Below are 17,522 nucleotides of genomic sequence, written 5' to 3'. Positions count from 1 at the left end.
CATAAATCTATTGTATGAACCTATTGTGGAGCTGGTACGAGGGACTGTTGCAGGAAAACAGTGGCGAGACCTGCTAATCTCGCCCAGGCGTACTAATCTCGCCCAGGCGAGCCAGTCTCGCCTAGGCGAGACGAGCAGGGACTCGCCCAAACCCTAATTCGCGAGAGGTCGCCCAGGCGACCCGCTCATTATTTTTGAGCGAGCGAGTATCTCGCCCAGGCGAGAGGGGTCTCACCTAAGCGAGATCCCACGTGGTTTCCCTGATGCTTTTGAGCCCTCGCCTAGGCGAAGAGGGGCTCGCCTGAGCGAGACTCTTCAGCCTGAGCGAGGGGCTGGGCGAGACCGGGTGCTGTTTGGATGCTTGTTTGTTCTTGGATGATTGATATTGGTTTGAGTATGAATGTTATGATGAGAAATATGTATATACTGGAGTATTAAGTAAGTTTGGCATGATTCATGAATTTTAGATGATGGGTTTGGTATGAAAATTGGCATGTGAACTAAATAAGATGGGTATTATTAAAGTGGCATGATAACATGATGAGTTGGATCTTATGTACATGGGTGGACTATGATGTGTTGGAATGAGTTGGGCCTGGATCATGAAAGGCGTTGGCTTCAAAGGTTGGTACGATTAATGTATATCTATGCGTGGTGAATATTATTTGGCTATGTGAATATGGTTGAATATTATTTGGCTATGTGAATATTCTTTGTTCTTGGATTTGTAAACTTTTAGTCAAATCGTTATCCTTTTTTGTTGGCATCGTGGTGTGCCTAGTTGTGTAGGGGTGGTGTTAAGAACCCCAGGACTGCGTTGTTATACTATCTTATGTGTGGCGTTTCCTTTAATTGCTTTTATAAATTAAATGGGACGTTACATTTATGGTATCAGAGCGGTCATTCCTTAGGTCTGTGGACTTGGATGTCCGCTTAGCTTTCTCTGTGTCTTCTGAGTGTTCTTAGTTGAATTCTTGCCTTATTCGAGCCTAACCAAGTGATGTTCTGTGTGCCAGTGAACTATGGCACCTCCTCGTCGAACTTCTCAATCATCCCAGGGGGACGCATCTGATATCTCCAGAGCTATAGAGGCGATGGTAACAACTATGGCGTAGCAGAGTGTTGCGATGATGCAGCAACATGAGGCATCCATGCAGCGACAGGCGGCGTCGCTTGAGCAACAACAGGCAGTGATGCAGCAGATGGAGGCTGCGAGAGTAGCTGTTGAGGATGCTCATCGGTAACATATGGAGGCCCTCCGCCAGCTGGAGGAGAACAGGGCGGCTGCCCCTATGTTTGGTCCTGAACCACGACCTGCAGTCAGGGAGTGGAGCTTGGAGGATTTTCTGAAGCACCACCCGACAAAGTTTGATGGGAAGACTAGTCCTGACGCCGCAGACCAATGGCAGAGCATTGGTGGATCAGCACCAAATCCATACTAGAGGAGAGAGGTGAGCCAGTGACATGGGAGGCTTTCAGAGAGAGATTTCTCTCCTAGTATTTTCTAGACAGTATCCGGTACGCCAAAGAGGTAGAATTCCTCTAGTTGACTCAGGGGGGAAAGACCGTGACGGAGTATGTTGAGAGGTTCAAGCACCTCAGCCGCTTTTATACTCTACCACTTGATGAGGAATGAAGATGTCGTATGTTCGAGAACGGTCTCTGCGGTGATATCCGCTTGATGGTGGCTCCTTTGTCCATCAAGGATTTTGCCGCTCTGGTGGAGAAGGCCAGGGTGATGGAGAAGATGAAACATGAGGTGGAAGGTCAGCGTCCACAGCAGCCACAGCCGCCTCAGAGGATTGGTAGACCATCTGGGTTTAAGCCCAAACATGAGGAGCGGAGAAGACCATATGATAGACCCCACCCTCAGCCTCAGGGGTCTAGCAGCTTTTCTCCTCAGCAGGGTCGAGTTCAGTGTTATATTTGTGGAGGTCCTCACCTGAGGAGCGCTTGCCCACGCATGGAGGGCTACCGTCGATGCAACAACTGTGGCAAGGAAAGCCACTTTGGGAAGGACTGTCCCAACCTTGCCAGGGCAGCAACACGCCCTCCAGTCCAGACTCCCCATTAGTATCAGAGGAGGGACAGAGGCAACAGGCCTAAGGCGACCGACAGGGTGTATGCTATGTCAAAAGCTGAGGCATCAGGCTCAGGTAACTTGGTTATGGGTAGTTGCATGATAGCTGGTACTTCTTGCTGTGTGTTGTATGATTCTGGAGCGACACACTCCTTTGTGTCAAATGCATGTGTGGAACATTTGGGTCTGCCGGTACGCGAGCTGCAGTGTGAGCTTGCGGTATCTACTCCGGCGTCAGGCTTGGTCAGGACGTCATCCTTATGTGCTATGTGTCCAGTGGAGGTAGAAGGACGCAAGTACATGGTGAACTTAATCTGTCTGCCTCTACAAGAGTTGGAGGTGATCTTAGGAATGGATTGGCTCTCTACCAATCGCGTTCTAATAGACTGTCGAGAGAAGAAGCTGCTTTTTCCTAACACAGAGGAGCCTGAGTTGGTATCTTCTCAGGGTGTTATGAAGGAACTCCATGACGGCGCGCAGTAGCTACATGATCTTCACACATCTGGAGGTGGAGGGAGGAGAGACGACGTCAGTAATACCGGTTGTGTAGGATTTTGAGGATGTGTTCCCAGAGGAAGTGCCAGGGTTACCTCCCCGCAGAGAGGTAGAGTTCTCGATCGATCTAGTGCCAGGGATAGGTCCAGTATCGATGGCTCCCTACCGCATGGCTCCGACAGAGTTGGTTGAACTTAAGAAACAAATAGAGGAACTGATGGTGAAACAATTTATCCGACCCAACACTTCGCCTTGGGGAGCGCCAATGCTGTTAGTGAAGAAGAAGGATGGGAGTTCGCGTCTGTGTGTGGACTACAGACAGTTGAACAAAATGACAATCAAGAATAAGTACCCTCTTCCGAGAATCGATGACTTGATGGATCAGCTACATGGGTCAACAGTATTCTCGAAGATTGATCTGCGGTTAGGATACCACCAGATATTGGTGAAGGATGATGACGTACGGAAGACGGCCTTCAGGTCTAGATATGGCCACTATGAGTATGTGGTTATGCCGTTTGGTGTGACCGACGCTCCAGCGGTGTTCATGGACTACATGAATAAGATCTTCCGGCCCTTCCTAGATAAGTTTGTCGTAGTCTTCATAGACGACATTCTTATCTATTCCCGAACTCGGGAGGAGCATGCAGAACACCTGAGGTTGGTGCTTAGTGTTTTGAGAGAGAAGCAACTGTATGCCAAGTTGTCCAAGTGAGAGTTCTGGATGAGCGAGGTTCAGTTTTTGGGGCATGTGATATCCACCCAGGGGATTGCAGTGGACCCAGCGAAGGTTGAGGCAGTGGTAAAGTGGAAAAGTCCTAAGTCGGCCACAAAGATCAGGAGCTTTGTAGGGTTAGCGGGCTACTATAAGAGGTTCATAGAGGGATTCTCCAAGATAGTGGCACCTCTGACTTTGCTTACCCGTAAGGACCAATCTTTCACTTGGACGGACAAGTGTGAGGAGAGCTTTCAGGAACTAAAGAGGAGATTGACGAGTGCTCCTATATTGGTAATTTCGGATGTGGGGAAATCGTTTGAAGTCTACTGCGACGCGTCTCATCTCGGGCTTGGCTGTGTCTTGATGCAAGAAAAGAAGGCAGTGGCGTATGCTTCAGGACAGCTTAAGGTGCATGAGCATAATTACCCCACTCATGACCTAGAGTTGGCAGTGATAGTATTTGCCTTGAAGATCTGGAGGCACTATCTCTATGGTGCCCAGTTTCGTGTGTTCAACGATCATAAAAGCCTAAAGTATTTGTTTGACCAGAAGGAGCTGAACATGAGACAGAGAAGATGGATGAAATTCCTGAAGGACTATGATTTCGAGCTCCTATATCATCCGGGGAAGGCAAATGTGGTGGCAGATGCTCTGAGTAGGAAGACGGTGCATACGGCGCATCTCATGATAAAAGAGGTAGAACTACTAGAGAAGTTCAGAGACATGAGGATACAGGTGGAGTTGGGGTCCGAGTCCATTAGGTGTAGTACCCTTACTATATTCAGTGACTTCTTGGACTCGATCAGAGAGAGGCAGTTGTTAGACGCCAGTCTGAACAGAGTCAGAGAATAGCTTGGATCAGAGGAAGCTTGAGACTTTGCTTTGAGTGATGATGGCATACTGAGGTTTCGGGGTAGAGTATGTATACCCGATGATGCGGAGGTAAAACGGTTAATTCTTGAGGAAGGAAATAAGAGTCGTCTTAGTCTGCACCTTGGCATGACTAAGATGTACCAGGATCTCAAGGAAACCTTCTAGTGGCAAGGGATGAAGAAAGATGTGGCTCAGTTCATGTCAGCATGTTTGACGTGCCAGAAGGCAAAGGTGGAGCATCAGAGGCTCGGTGAGATTCTACAGCCTTTGGAGATACTAGTATGGAAATAGGACAACATCTCCATGGACTTTGTGACCCATCTGCCGCGGACTTTTAGAGGACATGACACCATCTGGGTGATAGTGGATCGATTGATTAAGAGTGCCCACTTCTTGGCGATGAACTTGAGGATGTCCATGGCCAAGTTAGCCCAGTTGTACGTTAAGGAGATTGTGAGATTGCATGGAGTACCTTTGAGCCTAGTTTCCGACAGAGACCCACGTTTTACATCCCGGTTCTGGCAAACCTTACAGGAGGCTTTGGGGACCAAGTTGACTATGAGCTCGGCCTACCATCCCCAGACTGATGGTCAATCAGAAAGGACCATTCAGTCACTTGAGGACTTACTACGGACATGTATATTGGATCACCTGGGGGCTTGGGATGAGGTTTTGCCCTTGATTGAGTTTACCTACAACAACAGCTTTCATGCGAGCATCGGCATGACGCCATATGAGGCTCTCTATGGCAGGAGGTGTAGGACTGCTCTCTGTTGGTATTAGGATGGAAAGGCAGTGTTGGTTGGACCCGAATTGTTAGAGCAAACCATTGAGAAAGTGAGGATGGTGAGGAACAGAATGCAGGCTTCTCAGAGTAGACAGAAGGCCTATGCAGACCGTAGGAGGAGGCCCTTGGAGTTCGCAGCCTGCGATCATGTGTTCTTGAGGGTGACCCGAACCACTGGTGTAGGAAGGGCTCTCCGCTCAAGGAAACTTTCTCCTAAATTCCTTGGCCCATATCAGATCACGAGGAGGATTGGGCCAGTGTCTTATGAGATAGCTTTACCCCCACAGTTGGCGAACCTTCATCCGGTGTTTCATGTGTCACAGTTGAGGAAGTATGTATTCGACCCGGCCCATGTTTTGGAAGCTGAGGATATACAGATCAGGGAAGACCTGATGGTGGAAGTACCACCAATCGCTCTTGAGGATAGCAAGGTTGAGGAACACCGGGGAAAGACCGTCAGTCTTGTTAAAGTCATCTGGGATCGGAGGACGGGTGACTCGACTTGGGAGTTAGAGGAGGACATGAGAAAATCACATCCACATCTGTTTACCTGGTGAGTCTTTATTTTCGAGGTCGAAAATTTTCTTGTTGGGGAGAATGTAAGGCCCAATAAAAATTGGCCTTATTAGTTTCTGTCCTAAAGTGAATGGCTGCCCCTTGTGTTTGGGCCTAGAGCTAACCCAATTGATAAAACCACTCTTGCTACCCTAATGTTTCCACTTTCTTGCATTCACAGACTTGCAGTCGTTTCCCTCACTGGTGCACTAGAGCTCTGCTAGGGTTAGCTTTGTCGTCTCGAACCAGTCCGCTCAAAGCTCACATACTACTTTCTGCTCCATTTCCAGGTCCGTCTCTCGAGCTGTTATGCTCCGTGGTCCAATGTCAAGGTCTCGTACAAGCCATTTCCAGGTAGGGAGGCTAAAACCTTACTCATATGTCCCGTTTTCTTGTAGTGTGGCTGTCATTTCGAGTTTGTATGGTTGGAGTGTTGTCATACTGGTCTTGGATGCATAAATCTGTTGTATGAACCTATTGTGGAGCTGGTACGAGGGACTGTTGCAGGAAAACAATGGCGAGACCTGCTAATCTCGCCCAAGCGAGCCAGTCTCGCCTAGGCGAGACGAGCAGGGACTCGTCCAAACCCTAATTCGCGAGAGGTCACCCAGGCGACCCGCTCATTATTTTTGAGCGAGCGAGTATCTCGCCCAGGCGAGATCCCGTGTGGTTTCCCTAATGCTTTTGAGCCCTCGCCTAGGCGAAGGGAGGCTCGCCTGAGCGAGCACGTCTCGCCTGAGCGAGACTCTTCAGCCTGAGGAAGGGGCTGGGCGAGACCGGGTGATGTTGGGATGCTTGTTTGTTCTTGGATGATTGATATTGGTTTGAGTATGAATGTTATAATGAGAAATATGTATATACTGGAGTATTAAGTAAGTTTGGCATGATTCATGAATTGTAGATGATGGGTTTGGTATGAAAATTGGCATGTGAACTGAATGAGATGGGTATTATTAAAGTGGCATGATAACATGATGAGTTGGATCTTATGTACATGGGTGGACTATGATGTGTTGGAATGAGTTGGGTCTGGATCATGAAAGGCGTTGGCTTCAAAGGTTGGTACGATTAATGTATATCTATGCGTGGTGAATATTATTTGGCTATGTGAATATGGTTGATCTGTGTCAGTGCATAATTCCTTGGGGTCTCTAGTGAGACTTTCAGGGTTGCGCTTCAGTGGTCGGGACGTAATTCCATGGCCCTGTTAGTGGGTGTCCATGGTGGTGCCCCATCTGTATAACTAGGTAAGGATTCAAGGTAAGGATTGCATCCTGACACTCTAAGGGGTCAGTTAGTCTCACTTAGAGCGGACTAACCCCTGTGGTGAGAGTAGCAGGAGGCCTGAAATTCATTAAGGGCTAACCTTGTGGTGAGGGAAATCGATTCATTGAAACACTTGTAACACTTAGCTCAAGGGTGAGCAACTCGGGGGTGAGCAGAGGTATCCACCACAAGTGCAAGCATCCGCTGAATCCGACCAAGTTATATGTATCTGGATGAGTCGAGTCGAGTCGTAGTGTATTGTTTGGAAGGTCGTAACATGCTTGTGTGACGTATGTATGATGGACTGTGAATATGTATCTGACTTCATTGATGAAATGATTTTATGCTCTAGCTTACCCTACTTTTGTTGTTGTTTGTTCCTGCTATGTGGTACTCTTATTTGCAATGATCATCAACTTGTTGGTGTGAGCAGAGACGAGGAACACCCGTGGACAACAGGGAGGTGGTAATTCCGCTGCATAGTCCGCGTGGATTGGACTTTAGTTTCCTTTGGGCTTTTCTTTAGGGCTATGGCCCCTGTATTCTTTGTTCTTGGATTTGTAAACTTTTAGTCAAACCGTTATCCTGTTTTTGTTGGCATCGTGGTGTGCCTAGTTGTGTAGGGGTGGTTTTAAGAACCCCAGGACTGCGTTGTTATACTATCTTATGTGTGGCGTTTCCTTTAATTGCTTTTATAAATTAAATGGGACGTTACATGTCACGTGTTAGTTTGAGTTTTTTTATTCTTTTTAATATTTTTTAAAAGTATGATGTAATAAAATATCAATACTAATACAGTTCAATGTAAAATATAAATTTTAAAATATTTAAAAAAGAGGATACAAATATTTAATATAAATATCAATTTTAATATTTAATAAAAAGTTGATAAATTGTCACTACCACATGGCACGACGTCAACTTAACACATGACAAATTTTTTATTTAATTTTAAATTTAAAAAAAAAAAATCACGATACACATGACACTTATTTAATGTTGTTAGTACAGTACTAACGAAAAGGACTTTCTTTGATCAAATTTATCAAAATAGGGACGAAATTGAGATGTATAAAAAAATGGAACAAATTGATATTTTCTAACAAAACTAAGAACAAAACACATAATTTAACCTAAAAATAAACAACAAACAAAAGTATAAAAAAATTAAAAATGATTTATTGTCTATCTTAAAATAATTTGATATATCATTGAACGAAATCACAAAAAAAAAACAATTAAAGGTATACTAAGATGAAAAGTACATTGGAGATCTAAGAAAAATTTTCAGATGTTGAACTAGTCGAACCATTGAGAGATAATGAACATTGTTTTAGAAAAAACAAAAGTTTTCAAGTGAAACAAAAATTTAGGAATAAAGAGAATAAAAAAGATAATTTTGTTTTATATTCCCTATTAAATGAAGGATTTATGCAATTGAATACTTGAAATTGAGAGTCAAACATTCTTTTGTGATAAAAAAACAATAAATAAAAATATTAAAAAGGAGTAAAAATAATCAAATGTGAGATCTAAAAACTATTTGACTAATCATAATTGATAATATTGTTAAAATGCAGAAATTGGTTGATTCACAACCAAGAGGCGGTGAATTGGTTGTTATTAAGAAAAACATCATTTTGTGTAAAATGAAACTTTTTCTTGAAAGTCATTGATATAAAGTTCATATTACAACTCTTAATGACCACATTTTGAATCAACAAGAAACTTAAAAGAAAGGTAAAAAAGAAAGTCACAAGATTTTAAATTGATTCGATCATTTAACAATCTACATCCGTTTTTTCTAGCAACCTTAGCTTGAATTACTAAAATTTCAAACAAAGCCAGTTTACAAGATCCTCCAATGCAAACTACACTAAGAAATTACACAACACTCTTGAAAGTCTCTTTCAAGATACAAAGAACAATATAAGACAATGAAACTTTCAATTTCCTATCAAACACACCACCTACTAGTGTAATATTTAAATTAAATAAGATACAAAATAAACAAGAACTATATCACCTGGATTGTGATGGATATTACAATAAGAATCTATAACATGATCACCTCCTTGATGAACCTTTAGCAATCTTTCTTTCAAAATAACATGAAATATGTAAAAGTACATTCAAAAGGATTTCTAAATCATAATAGGACTCTTTACATTTGAAAGATATGAAATAATATATTTTTGAAAGGGTGAGAACTTTCTTTTTAAAGAAGTTTAGAGTAACTGCCTTATATAATTAAATATTTTTAAATGTAAGAGATTAATATGTAATTTATAAATTATTTTGAACCAACATAATCAATTATTTGTGAATTGAGGTCTTTCAACATAATCGATTATTGTCCGAAATAATCTATTATTTGCGAAACATGTGATATCCATGCTTTGATTAGGATAATTGATTGGTTTTTACATAATCAACTATTAAAAAAAAGCATAAAATCAATTTCTCAATGTAAATTTGCTTAAGATTATCTTAGAGAGGTTGATTTATGCTTTACATTTTTATAAAACTAAGATAATGAGACATGGATAGAGGAATCAACAACAAGAGGTGCATGCATCACCAAAATCATCATCAATTCAATCCTTCATCCTTTACAAACAATTTTCCCCTTGTTGATGATGGCGAACCAAAACTAGTCTAGTGTTGTTGATTGATGTCATTAGTTCTTGAAACAATCAAGACAAGTACTTTTCTCATTTTATAAAAGTAGCAATATTCACGAAAGTCAATCGATCAATACAAATACATCTAAAAGCAACATTTAATCGCTAATATTATCATTTTGAACATTATCGGTAGTAGTATTTTTCACCAATGAGTCATACAAGCTCTCCTTAGGTATAAGTATTATGTAAAGACAAGAATACAATGCATATTTAAGAAAATCACTACTAAAAAATCGCATGAAATTCATTTGATTTTTGATACAAAATGTAATTGGCAAGAAATATTTGAGAATTTTGTAGCAAAATATTTTCTTTATGAAATACGTGCAAATTTTTCCATGATAAATGATTTGCAACAATAAAATTTAAAATTACCTGCAAATTTATTTACATATTTGTTAATTATATATTTTTTTCCTACTAATAAAACTTTGCATGAAATACCTACAAATTTTCCTATGTAAAATTATTCGCAGAAAAGAATTTAAAATTACCTACGAATTTACATATGTATCTATCAATTATACAATTTTTCTTACTAATAAAATTTCTCAACAAAAATATTAAAATTTAAGATAATTAAAGTATTTCCTAATGTTTTTCCGTAATTTTTTATTACTTGTGCAGAAAAGTAAAATAAAAGATCGAGGACGGTCACGGAAAGCAGGCCTTCATCGAGAGGAACGAGGCCTTCGACTTCAATGTCACGCTCTCCGATCACGAGAAGTACATCTGCGCAACGAGCACGTGAAGAAATATGACTGCTGCCGAAGAGTATAAATCAACATTCACCCTACCGTTAACCACACGCTTAAGGTATGCAAGGGAAGACGCAAGTAAACGGGACAGGTACGCTTCTCTTCTGATTAGGGTTTCTTTTGAGTCGATCTTTTTCGATTATTATCTCCCTTTCGATTCTCTATCATTAGACCTTTGCAATGAAGTTCATAATGAAGAACGACGGGAAAACTGAGAAGGATATTCACAATTTAAGGCGGGAAAGTGAGGTGATTCATTCATTTTTTTATATATTGTTTTTGCGCTATTTGAATCTCGTTGTTACAGATTTCTTATCGTTTGGAATTTTGAAAAGCGTTGGTTAAGGAGTTTGTGTGGCTTGTTGTTTTTGACGTGTTGAATTGCTCTTTTGATACACTTTTCAATATTCTACATTATAGATTTTTAAGCAGGATTCACAAAAGCATAACAAACCTTAATAAGGAAAGCACATGAAAGCACGTTGCGGTTAAAGTGCTTGTATCTTCAAGTAATAGAGCATGCGTATTTTATATTAAAAAGCATTATACTCTTTTTGGGACCTTGACAATGTTCTATTGGCATTTGTGAAGGATTAAGGATAATATTTTGTTGTTGGTAATATTGTTTGGTTGTAGATTGTAATCCAACTCAGGAACTTACAAGCAAATACAAACTAGATTTTTACATGTGTAGAAAGATGCAGATTGCAAATTGTTTTTACCATTGGTTTAGTGAATTAGAAAAGCATGGGTAGAAAGTTGGAAGCAGATATTTATGGATTATTGATTCAGTCTTTGAAGTTTGAACCAAAGATTATATCCCCTATAGCCATAGTTAGCTAATTCATTTTTACTTTTTGGTCTTAGATAGACATATAATAATATAGCTTTTCTTTACAAAAAATCTACAGAGTAAAATGAGGCAGGAACAATGCGTTTGGTGATCACTCCAAACATATGGGTTTTAAAAATTAGATTCTATTATTTTCTACCCCTCCTAGATAGTGTCTTCTGAAGAAGATTTCTCATATGTTGTATCATGTTTCTAAAACATGCTTCTGAGAATTCATCCAGGGTCCTCTCTTGTTTTTTACTACAAAAACTTGTTTTCTTTTCTATAAAACAAAATAGATGAAAGTAGAGTTGTAATTTATGATACATTTGTTGTTGTCTTTTTTGCAATGAGACTCAACACTGCCTCTACGTTTCCCTTACTATCAGAGTGGAATTATTGATGTTAGAAATGAAATACATAATAAGTCACCACCACATTAATAATAGACTAAAATGGTGTAATTTTGAAAAACTAAAGAAATAAAATACATAATTAAGTTTAATAAGGATTAGAAATAAAAGATTGAGATTAAATTGAAAAGTTTTTTCTTTCTTTCAAAAAGATGTGCCTAATAATTAATCGTTTGGTAGTGTGGTTGCATTATGAATATATGATGATTATTGTGTGTAGGAAGCAGAGAATTTGGTGAAAAGTAAAATAAATGGTTTTTGTGACATGTATTTGAGCATCTATTTTGGGAAAGGGAATATTGGTGAGGAAGTTCCTAGGGGAATGGCATTCAACAACATCACGATTTGGTAAATTTGGAGAAGTCAGACTTGGGAAAGACATTTTGTATTGCCTTTTGATAAGTTATATCATGTAATTGTCTTTGTTTAACTCAACTAAAACATAGTTAAACCCGTGTTGATATACGAATCATCTCCTGCATATGATTTTACTTAATAGAATGCAGTTATTCACACCAATTCTCATGCCTGATTCTTTTTGCATGAAAATACAGGCGCCTGGTTGTATTGAAAAGCCTATGCAGTATAAAATGAAGTTATGGGTATTGACTGGAGACAAGATGAATGAAAACAACGGTCAATGTAAAACCCGTAGAATTTAATTAATTAAATAAATAATTAATTAATAAATATGGGAGGGGAAATAATTATGACATTTAATTATGGTTGGTATGACGTGGTAAAGTACTAGCTCATGTGGTTGAGAGTACTTTGGTTGTATGAGAGGACTTGGGTTCGAGTCTTATGCATGATACTTTTTGTGTTATTATTATTATTTCAATCGATGAAAGCATGTTATGATATGATGCTTGAATTGTGATGGTTAGCATGAAACATGATTGGTTGAAGTGGTTATGCATTTGAGTGGTAACAAAGGGGTCATGGGTTCAAACCTTGGAAATTCTAAATGGAACATATGCTTATTTTATTTTTGCTAATGGTGACTTTAAATGGAATTGGAAAGGCTAACAGAAACCATGGGAAATCAGTACGGCCAAGGAGGGGGCTGCACTCACCATTCATGATGAGAGATGAATGGTTATTAAAAGTAAATAAGCTTGGTGATCACGGGAAAGCTTAATCAATTGTTCAAATTTAAGCTAAAGGATCCAGGTTAGGGGAACTGGTCTCCGATTTTATTATTCGTAATTATAAATGCATGATTAGCATGATAATTGGATGTGTGATTCTGTTAAATTCTGCGTTTTCTGGTTTTTGGGAATTTTTCCAGAAACCGCCTAGCGGACTACACATAGCCGCCAGGCGGCTCATGTTATATTAGCGGGTTTCTGGGTTACCACGAGGAACTGCCTGGCGGTGACGCCCTATACCGCCGGGCGACGCAAACTGATAACGATTTTTGGGCTTTTCCTGATGAACTGCCTGGCGGTGATGAATACCCGCCAGGCGATGCGAGTGGAATGGGCTCGGTTTTGGTGTTCTGTGTGTTCTGGAGTGGTTCTGATAGGGAGAAAATGTAGTTCCAACAAAGGAACGATGAACTGAGTCATTATATTGTAAGAATCCATAGGGTAGAATGCCAATATGATAAAGTGTTATGAAATCTTTGTTTGATCGAACATTGTGATATCCTGTGGTATGATTGGACGCGGAGTGTTATGAATTGCCGTAGAAACTGATGATTAATGGGACTAGATTTTGGATTACTCCGAATGTGGTTGGAACCTGAATGGAGAATGAAGAGAATTAGTAAAGTAAGGTAATTGGCAGGGGCACAGGTTTTGGAAAAGAACTTGGAGTTGGCAGATGGAGTGTACCGCCTGGCGGCACGCACCTTGCCGCCAGGCGCTGACGCGGAAGTTACCACACTGCGTTGACGAGAAGAATGCTGAGGGGTTGGAAAATTGGTCTGGGAAGAATTAGTTCATTAAGAGGAAATTGGGGTCGAGAAACTAAGAGATCATGAGTTATTTTATTATATTACGGTCAAGTATGTTGGGATAGGTCATATGAATAATTGAGCACAAGAGTTGTCAATAACCAGAAGAAAACTTAAGTCTGGGTTAATCAGATGGTTTGATTATTGATAGGTGAGTGGATTGGGATAGCGAGTATAAGAATTTAAAATGTTAGGGTCATGGGAGGAAGCGTTGGTTTAGCATATACGCAAGCCTTGAAGAAAGAACCTGTGAGCAAGCTACTAAGTAGTAAACTGTTAGAGCTTAGAGTATTGAACAAAATACTTAAATTGGCATTAGCCACTCTGTTAAGCCTAGGGTTTCAGGCACGACTCATAATAACGTTTTAGAATAGGGATTGTTGGGATTGAGGATATAGATGGTTGGAGTACATTGTTGCTGACTGAACTATTGAGACACAATATGGTAAGATAATATGGTAAACTTTACATTTAGTGCCAAAAACTCATTGGTATTGAGATAAATCTGAGACAGAGAACCTAAACCAGTAGAGATCACTGTACTGATACAGCGCCTGGCGGGAGGTAACGACTCCGCCAGGCGGTAGAGGAGAAATCAGAGAGAGAGTCTGATGGTGCAGATTCGGTAACGTCTAGTGATGCTTTAAGGGTGAGATTGCTGGTGTTCCTTGAGTTGTGGCTCGGAACACATCCCATGAGTTGTGGCTCGGGATGGGGGTTAAGCAAGTGGTATTCCTTGAGTTGTGGCTCGGAATAGCATCTCTTGAGTTGTGGCTCGGGATGGCGGATGAACACGAGGAACCCTTGAGTTGTGGCTCGGGTTGGCGAGTGGACGATACGGACTATGTTCGTATACGGGAACTCTACCTGGCGTTGCGGTGTATGATCCGTAGCATGTTTTTCCTGCACGTGCTCTATCGGTTGTGGCCGATAGGTATGGCAGCAAGTCACCTTGAAGTAATCATCAGACGATGTAGAACACGAATAAACTGATTGGGGGGAATCGGATTGCAGGAATAAAATATAGGGCAATGTGGAAAGTTAAGTTATGTGTTGTGATATGTATGCATGTTGTTATATATATATATATATATATATATATATATATATATATATATGTTTATAGCATTGTATATATGTGATTTATCTGTTAAGCTCACCCTATCTGCGTGTGTGTGGCGATGATTGTGTACGCGATACACGGGAGCAGATGTTTGTGATGCAGGTGGCTCTAGTGCAGCTTAGTCGCGAAGAGGGGATTGACTTGGGGGAACTCTTACGTTTATCGATTTGTTTTTGAAAACATTTGTAAACCCTGATGGGTGACTTGATAATATTGTGGTTTTGGTTTTGTAATGGACGTTGTAAACTTTAGCCGCTCATTTAATAAAGTTTTAAATTTTCCCGCGCTTTGGGAAAATGAGGTATTATTAAACGCGTTGTTTTACTTATTTCATTTATTTATTTATAAATCAGTAATATCCTGATGGGATGTTACAGTCAACATTGGGCACATTAAGAAGATTAGTTTTGGATTCTGTTTCCAATGAACTTGTATTAAATATAAGCTAATTTTGTTTTCCATTTTCCTTTTATAGGTATGCTTTTGGTTTTACTTTTAGATGAGAAATGAAACAAATAGTGATCACTCTTGATTCTTGAGATATCTTGTCATTGAAAAAATAAGGGGGAGAGAATGGCTAGCAAAGGTAAACGACCTTGGAAGTTATCTCAAAATAATTTTCTCTTTGTTTCATATGTTTTACACAATGATTTCTTAGGCATATCTTGAAATCGTTAAGGGGATTTGGCAAATAAATTTTTTGAAACAGTGTTCTAATAATTAAAGGAAGTCCAATTATTCTCTAAACATGATTTTGGAGTGTCCTTTCATAAGTATGTTGCAAATCACACTATGCTGCCATCATTAGTAGTTTATCTTTCATGGGAGTATTGCATGTATTCAATTTGAATTTGTGTGTCATATATAATGGAAATTCCCTCATAAATAATATAAATCCCTTAATATAGTCATTGCTTGAGGTATCAAAACATTATAATCACATTAGCAAAAAAGAAGAATGCAGGTATAGGATCAGGGGAGACAACGTTATCTATAAGTTATGGGGCAAATTATTGGCATCAGTGTTTTTGAAGGAATTGATGTCGAAGATTCACTTGATTATACTTATGTGGTATGTGCTTTTACAAGCCTTTAAAAATATTTATTTTCTGAGTCCATAACAAATGAATAATTGAGGATTTTAATTCTAACTAAGTATTTTAAAGAGCTTATTGAAAGTTTATTTGAGCTTATGAATCGTATAATCTCTCTATTATTTCAATAAGATGCATAGTTAACCTTTTTCATAAATAACTCCTTTTTAGCTTATTCCATTAAGTTTAATGATCAAATTTAGAGAAGAAGCTCTAATGTGATACTAACTTAAGTTGTTTTCATGAACACGTACTTAAGCTACTGTCTCCACCCTCACATACCCTCACATATGTGTATTTATTCCGTGTTAACTAACATGTGGTCCCAAAATGTGAACCTGATTTGGTGAATTGTGCTAAACTATGGAGATTCATCTATTGTCAGGTTTTTGATTTTAAATTAATGATTTTTCCAAAAGCTACTTTCCTTGACCCCATGTCATAATGAGTAATGTTTTGATGCTGATTTTAGAATATTTGTACATAACTACTTTGGATATGCATCTGACTTTTACTTGTACATTTATTGTTTTGTATCTAGAAGGTGCGTTTAGCTTTTCTTTTTTCTTTAGACATGCTTGGGCTCTGTAGACCATTTAGAGAACCTTACAATTTAGCTTTTTATTTAATTTAATTATACTCTTGTCTAACTATTGTTGTGAATGAAACTAATTTGTCAGAATGATAGGCATGGATTCTTCTCTCCAAGATTTGCACGGTCTGATGCAGATGGCAAGGACCAATTTGGTGATTCAAGGAAAATATCATAATTGGCTCTCAAAAGATTAAAGTATTATATGTTTCTTTTTGGAAAAGTTCCTTTAAACAAAGATATTATGACCTTTTGAGAGACTTACTTTTATTTTATGTTTTTAATTTCTAAAGCTCAAATTAATAAAATTGTTTTCTGCATTATTTTGTCTACATTGTTGATCATTTGAGCTTAATCTTTTGTATATTCGTGATGCTCGTAGGTAATTTTGTAGGGATAAAATTATAATGTCAATTTTGAAATTATTGTAATTTGTTTGATATATTTTGAAGAATATTTTAAAGATTTGAAATAGCTTATGTAAAAATTTATTAACTTCTCATGAATTATGTTATTCAGGATCATTTATTTGGTAAAAAAGCTAAATAGACGTAGAAAGTGTTTTGTTTTTTTATTTAATTAATATATGGTATTGATAATAATAAAATAAATATTTTTTTACAAATTATTTTGTCATTTAAAATAATATGAAAACAAAAATTATATGTTTTTAAAATTTATAAAAAGTTTCTTGCGAATTTTCTTGCAAAATTATTGGTAGAAAAATATACATACAAATTCATTTTTGCAAAAAGAATTACCTGCAATTTTTTTTTTGTAATAAATTACCTGCAAATTTAAAATACGCAAAAAAATTACTTGCGAAATGTAAATTTGCAAGAAAAAGTACTTGCGATTTTTTAGATTGATTTTTTTGCAGGAAAAATTGTTGTGAATATTTTTTATGAAAAAATTTGCAAGAAATTTCCTACGAATTTTGAAATTCACCAATAACTAATTACCCACGAAGGTATTACCTACCGATCAAAATTTATAAGAAAATTGGCAGGAAACAATTTTCCTACAAATTTCTGTAAAAAATTTGCAAGAAATTTCCCATGAAATAGAAAAAATTCTAGTAGTGAATGTAGCTAACGAATGCAAGAATCATTAAAAATATTTAATTAATTTTTGATTATTGAAGAATGAGACAAAAATTCATATACGCTCTCATGTGTTGATAGCATTTGAGTTGTATATATTTTTCTTCAATGTTAGCGAAGAAAGTATCATAAAATACATTTGAAATGTCAAATAAATTTAAAATTTAATTAAAAAGATTAAATTCA

General features: G+C 38.5%; 2 protein-coding genes and 1 long non-coding RNA gene across 3 annotated transcripts; all 3 read left to right on the top strand.

Moving 5' to 3' along the window:
• Positions 1 to 2,128: 2,128 nt before the first annotated feature.
• Positions 2,129 to 2,563, top strand: LOC146887676 (uncharacterized). The gene has a single exon (XM_085670337.1). It carries the CDS (start codon positions 2,129 to 2,131, stop codon positions 2,561 to 2,563), a length of 435 nt encoding a protein of 144 aa, XP_085526463.1.
• A 1,906-nt stretch (positions 2,564 to 4,469) lies between these two features.
• LOC146887675 (uncharacterized) lies at positions 4,470 to 5,906 on the top strand. The gene is made up of 4 exons (XM_085670336.1): positions 4,470 to 4,835; positions 4,950 to 5,114; positions 5,277 to 5,408; positions 5,799 to 5,906. Exons 1-4 carry the CDS (start codon positions 4,470 to 4,472, stop codon positions 5,904 to 5,906), a joined length of 771 nt encoding a protein of 256 aa, XP_085526462.1.
• Positions 5,907 to 10,124: 4,218 nt separating this feature from the next.
• On the top strand, positions 10,125 to 14,823 carry LOC146887674 (uncharacterized). Its single transcript, XR_014993521.1, has 3 exons — positions 10,125 to 10,310; positions 10,391 to 10,468; positions 14,635 to 14,823. It is a non-coding gene; the product is annotated as an uncharacterized LOC146887674 (long non-coding RNA).
• Positions 14,824 to 17,522: the final 2,699 nt, after the last annotated feature.

This window comes from Vigna unguiculata, chromosome 3 (genome assembly GCF_037176805.1).
Source record: "Vigna unguiculata cultivar grain cowpea cultivar isolate G323 ecotype 2 chromosome 3, ASM3717680v1, whole genome shotgun sequence".
Taxonomy (NCBI): Eukaryota; Viridiplantae; Streptophyta; class Magnoliopsida; order Fabales; family Fabaceae; genus Vigna; species Vigna unguiculata.
Note: the sequence above shows the minus strand (reverse complement) of the source record. Positions and strands in the feature narration are given on the sequence as shown.

Coding starts and splice junctions, on each gene's coding strand:
- LOC146887676 (XM_085670337.1), top strand. CDS start 2,129: ATGTCAAAAGCTGAGGCATCAGGCTCAGGTAACTTGGTTATGGGTAGT.
- LOC146887675 (XM_085670336.1), top strand. CDS start 4,470: ATGGACTTTGTGACCCATCTGCCGCGGACTTTTAGAGGACATGACACC. Junction 4,836..4,949: donor ACCTGGGGGCTTGGGATGAG/GTTTTGCCCTTG, acceptor TGTTGGTATTAG/GATGGAAAGGCAGTGTTGGT. Junction 5,115..5,276: donor GCGATCATGTGTTCTTGAGG/GTGACCCGAACC, acceptor CATGTGTCACAG/TTGAGGAAGTATGTATTCGA.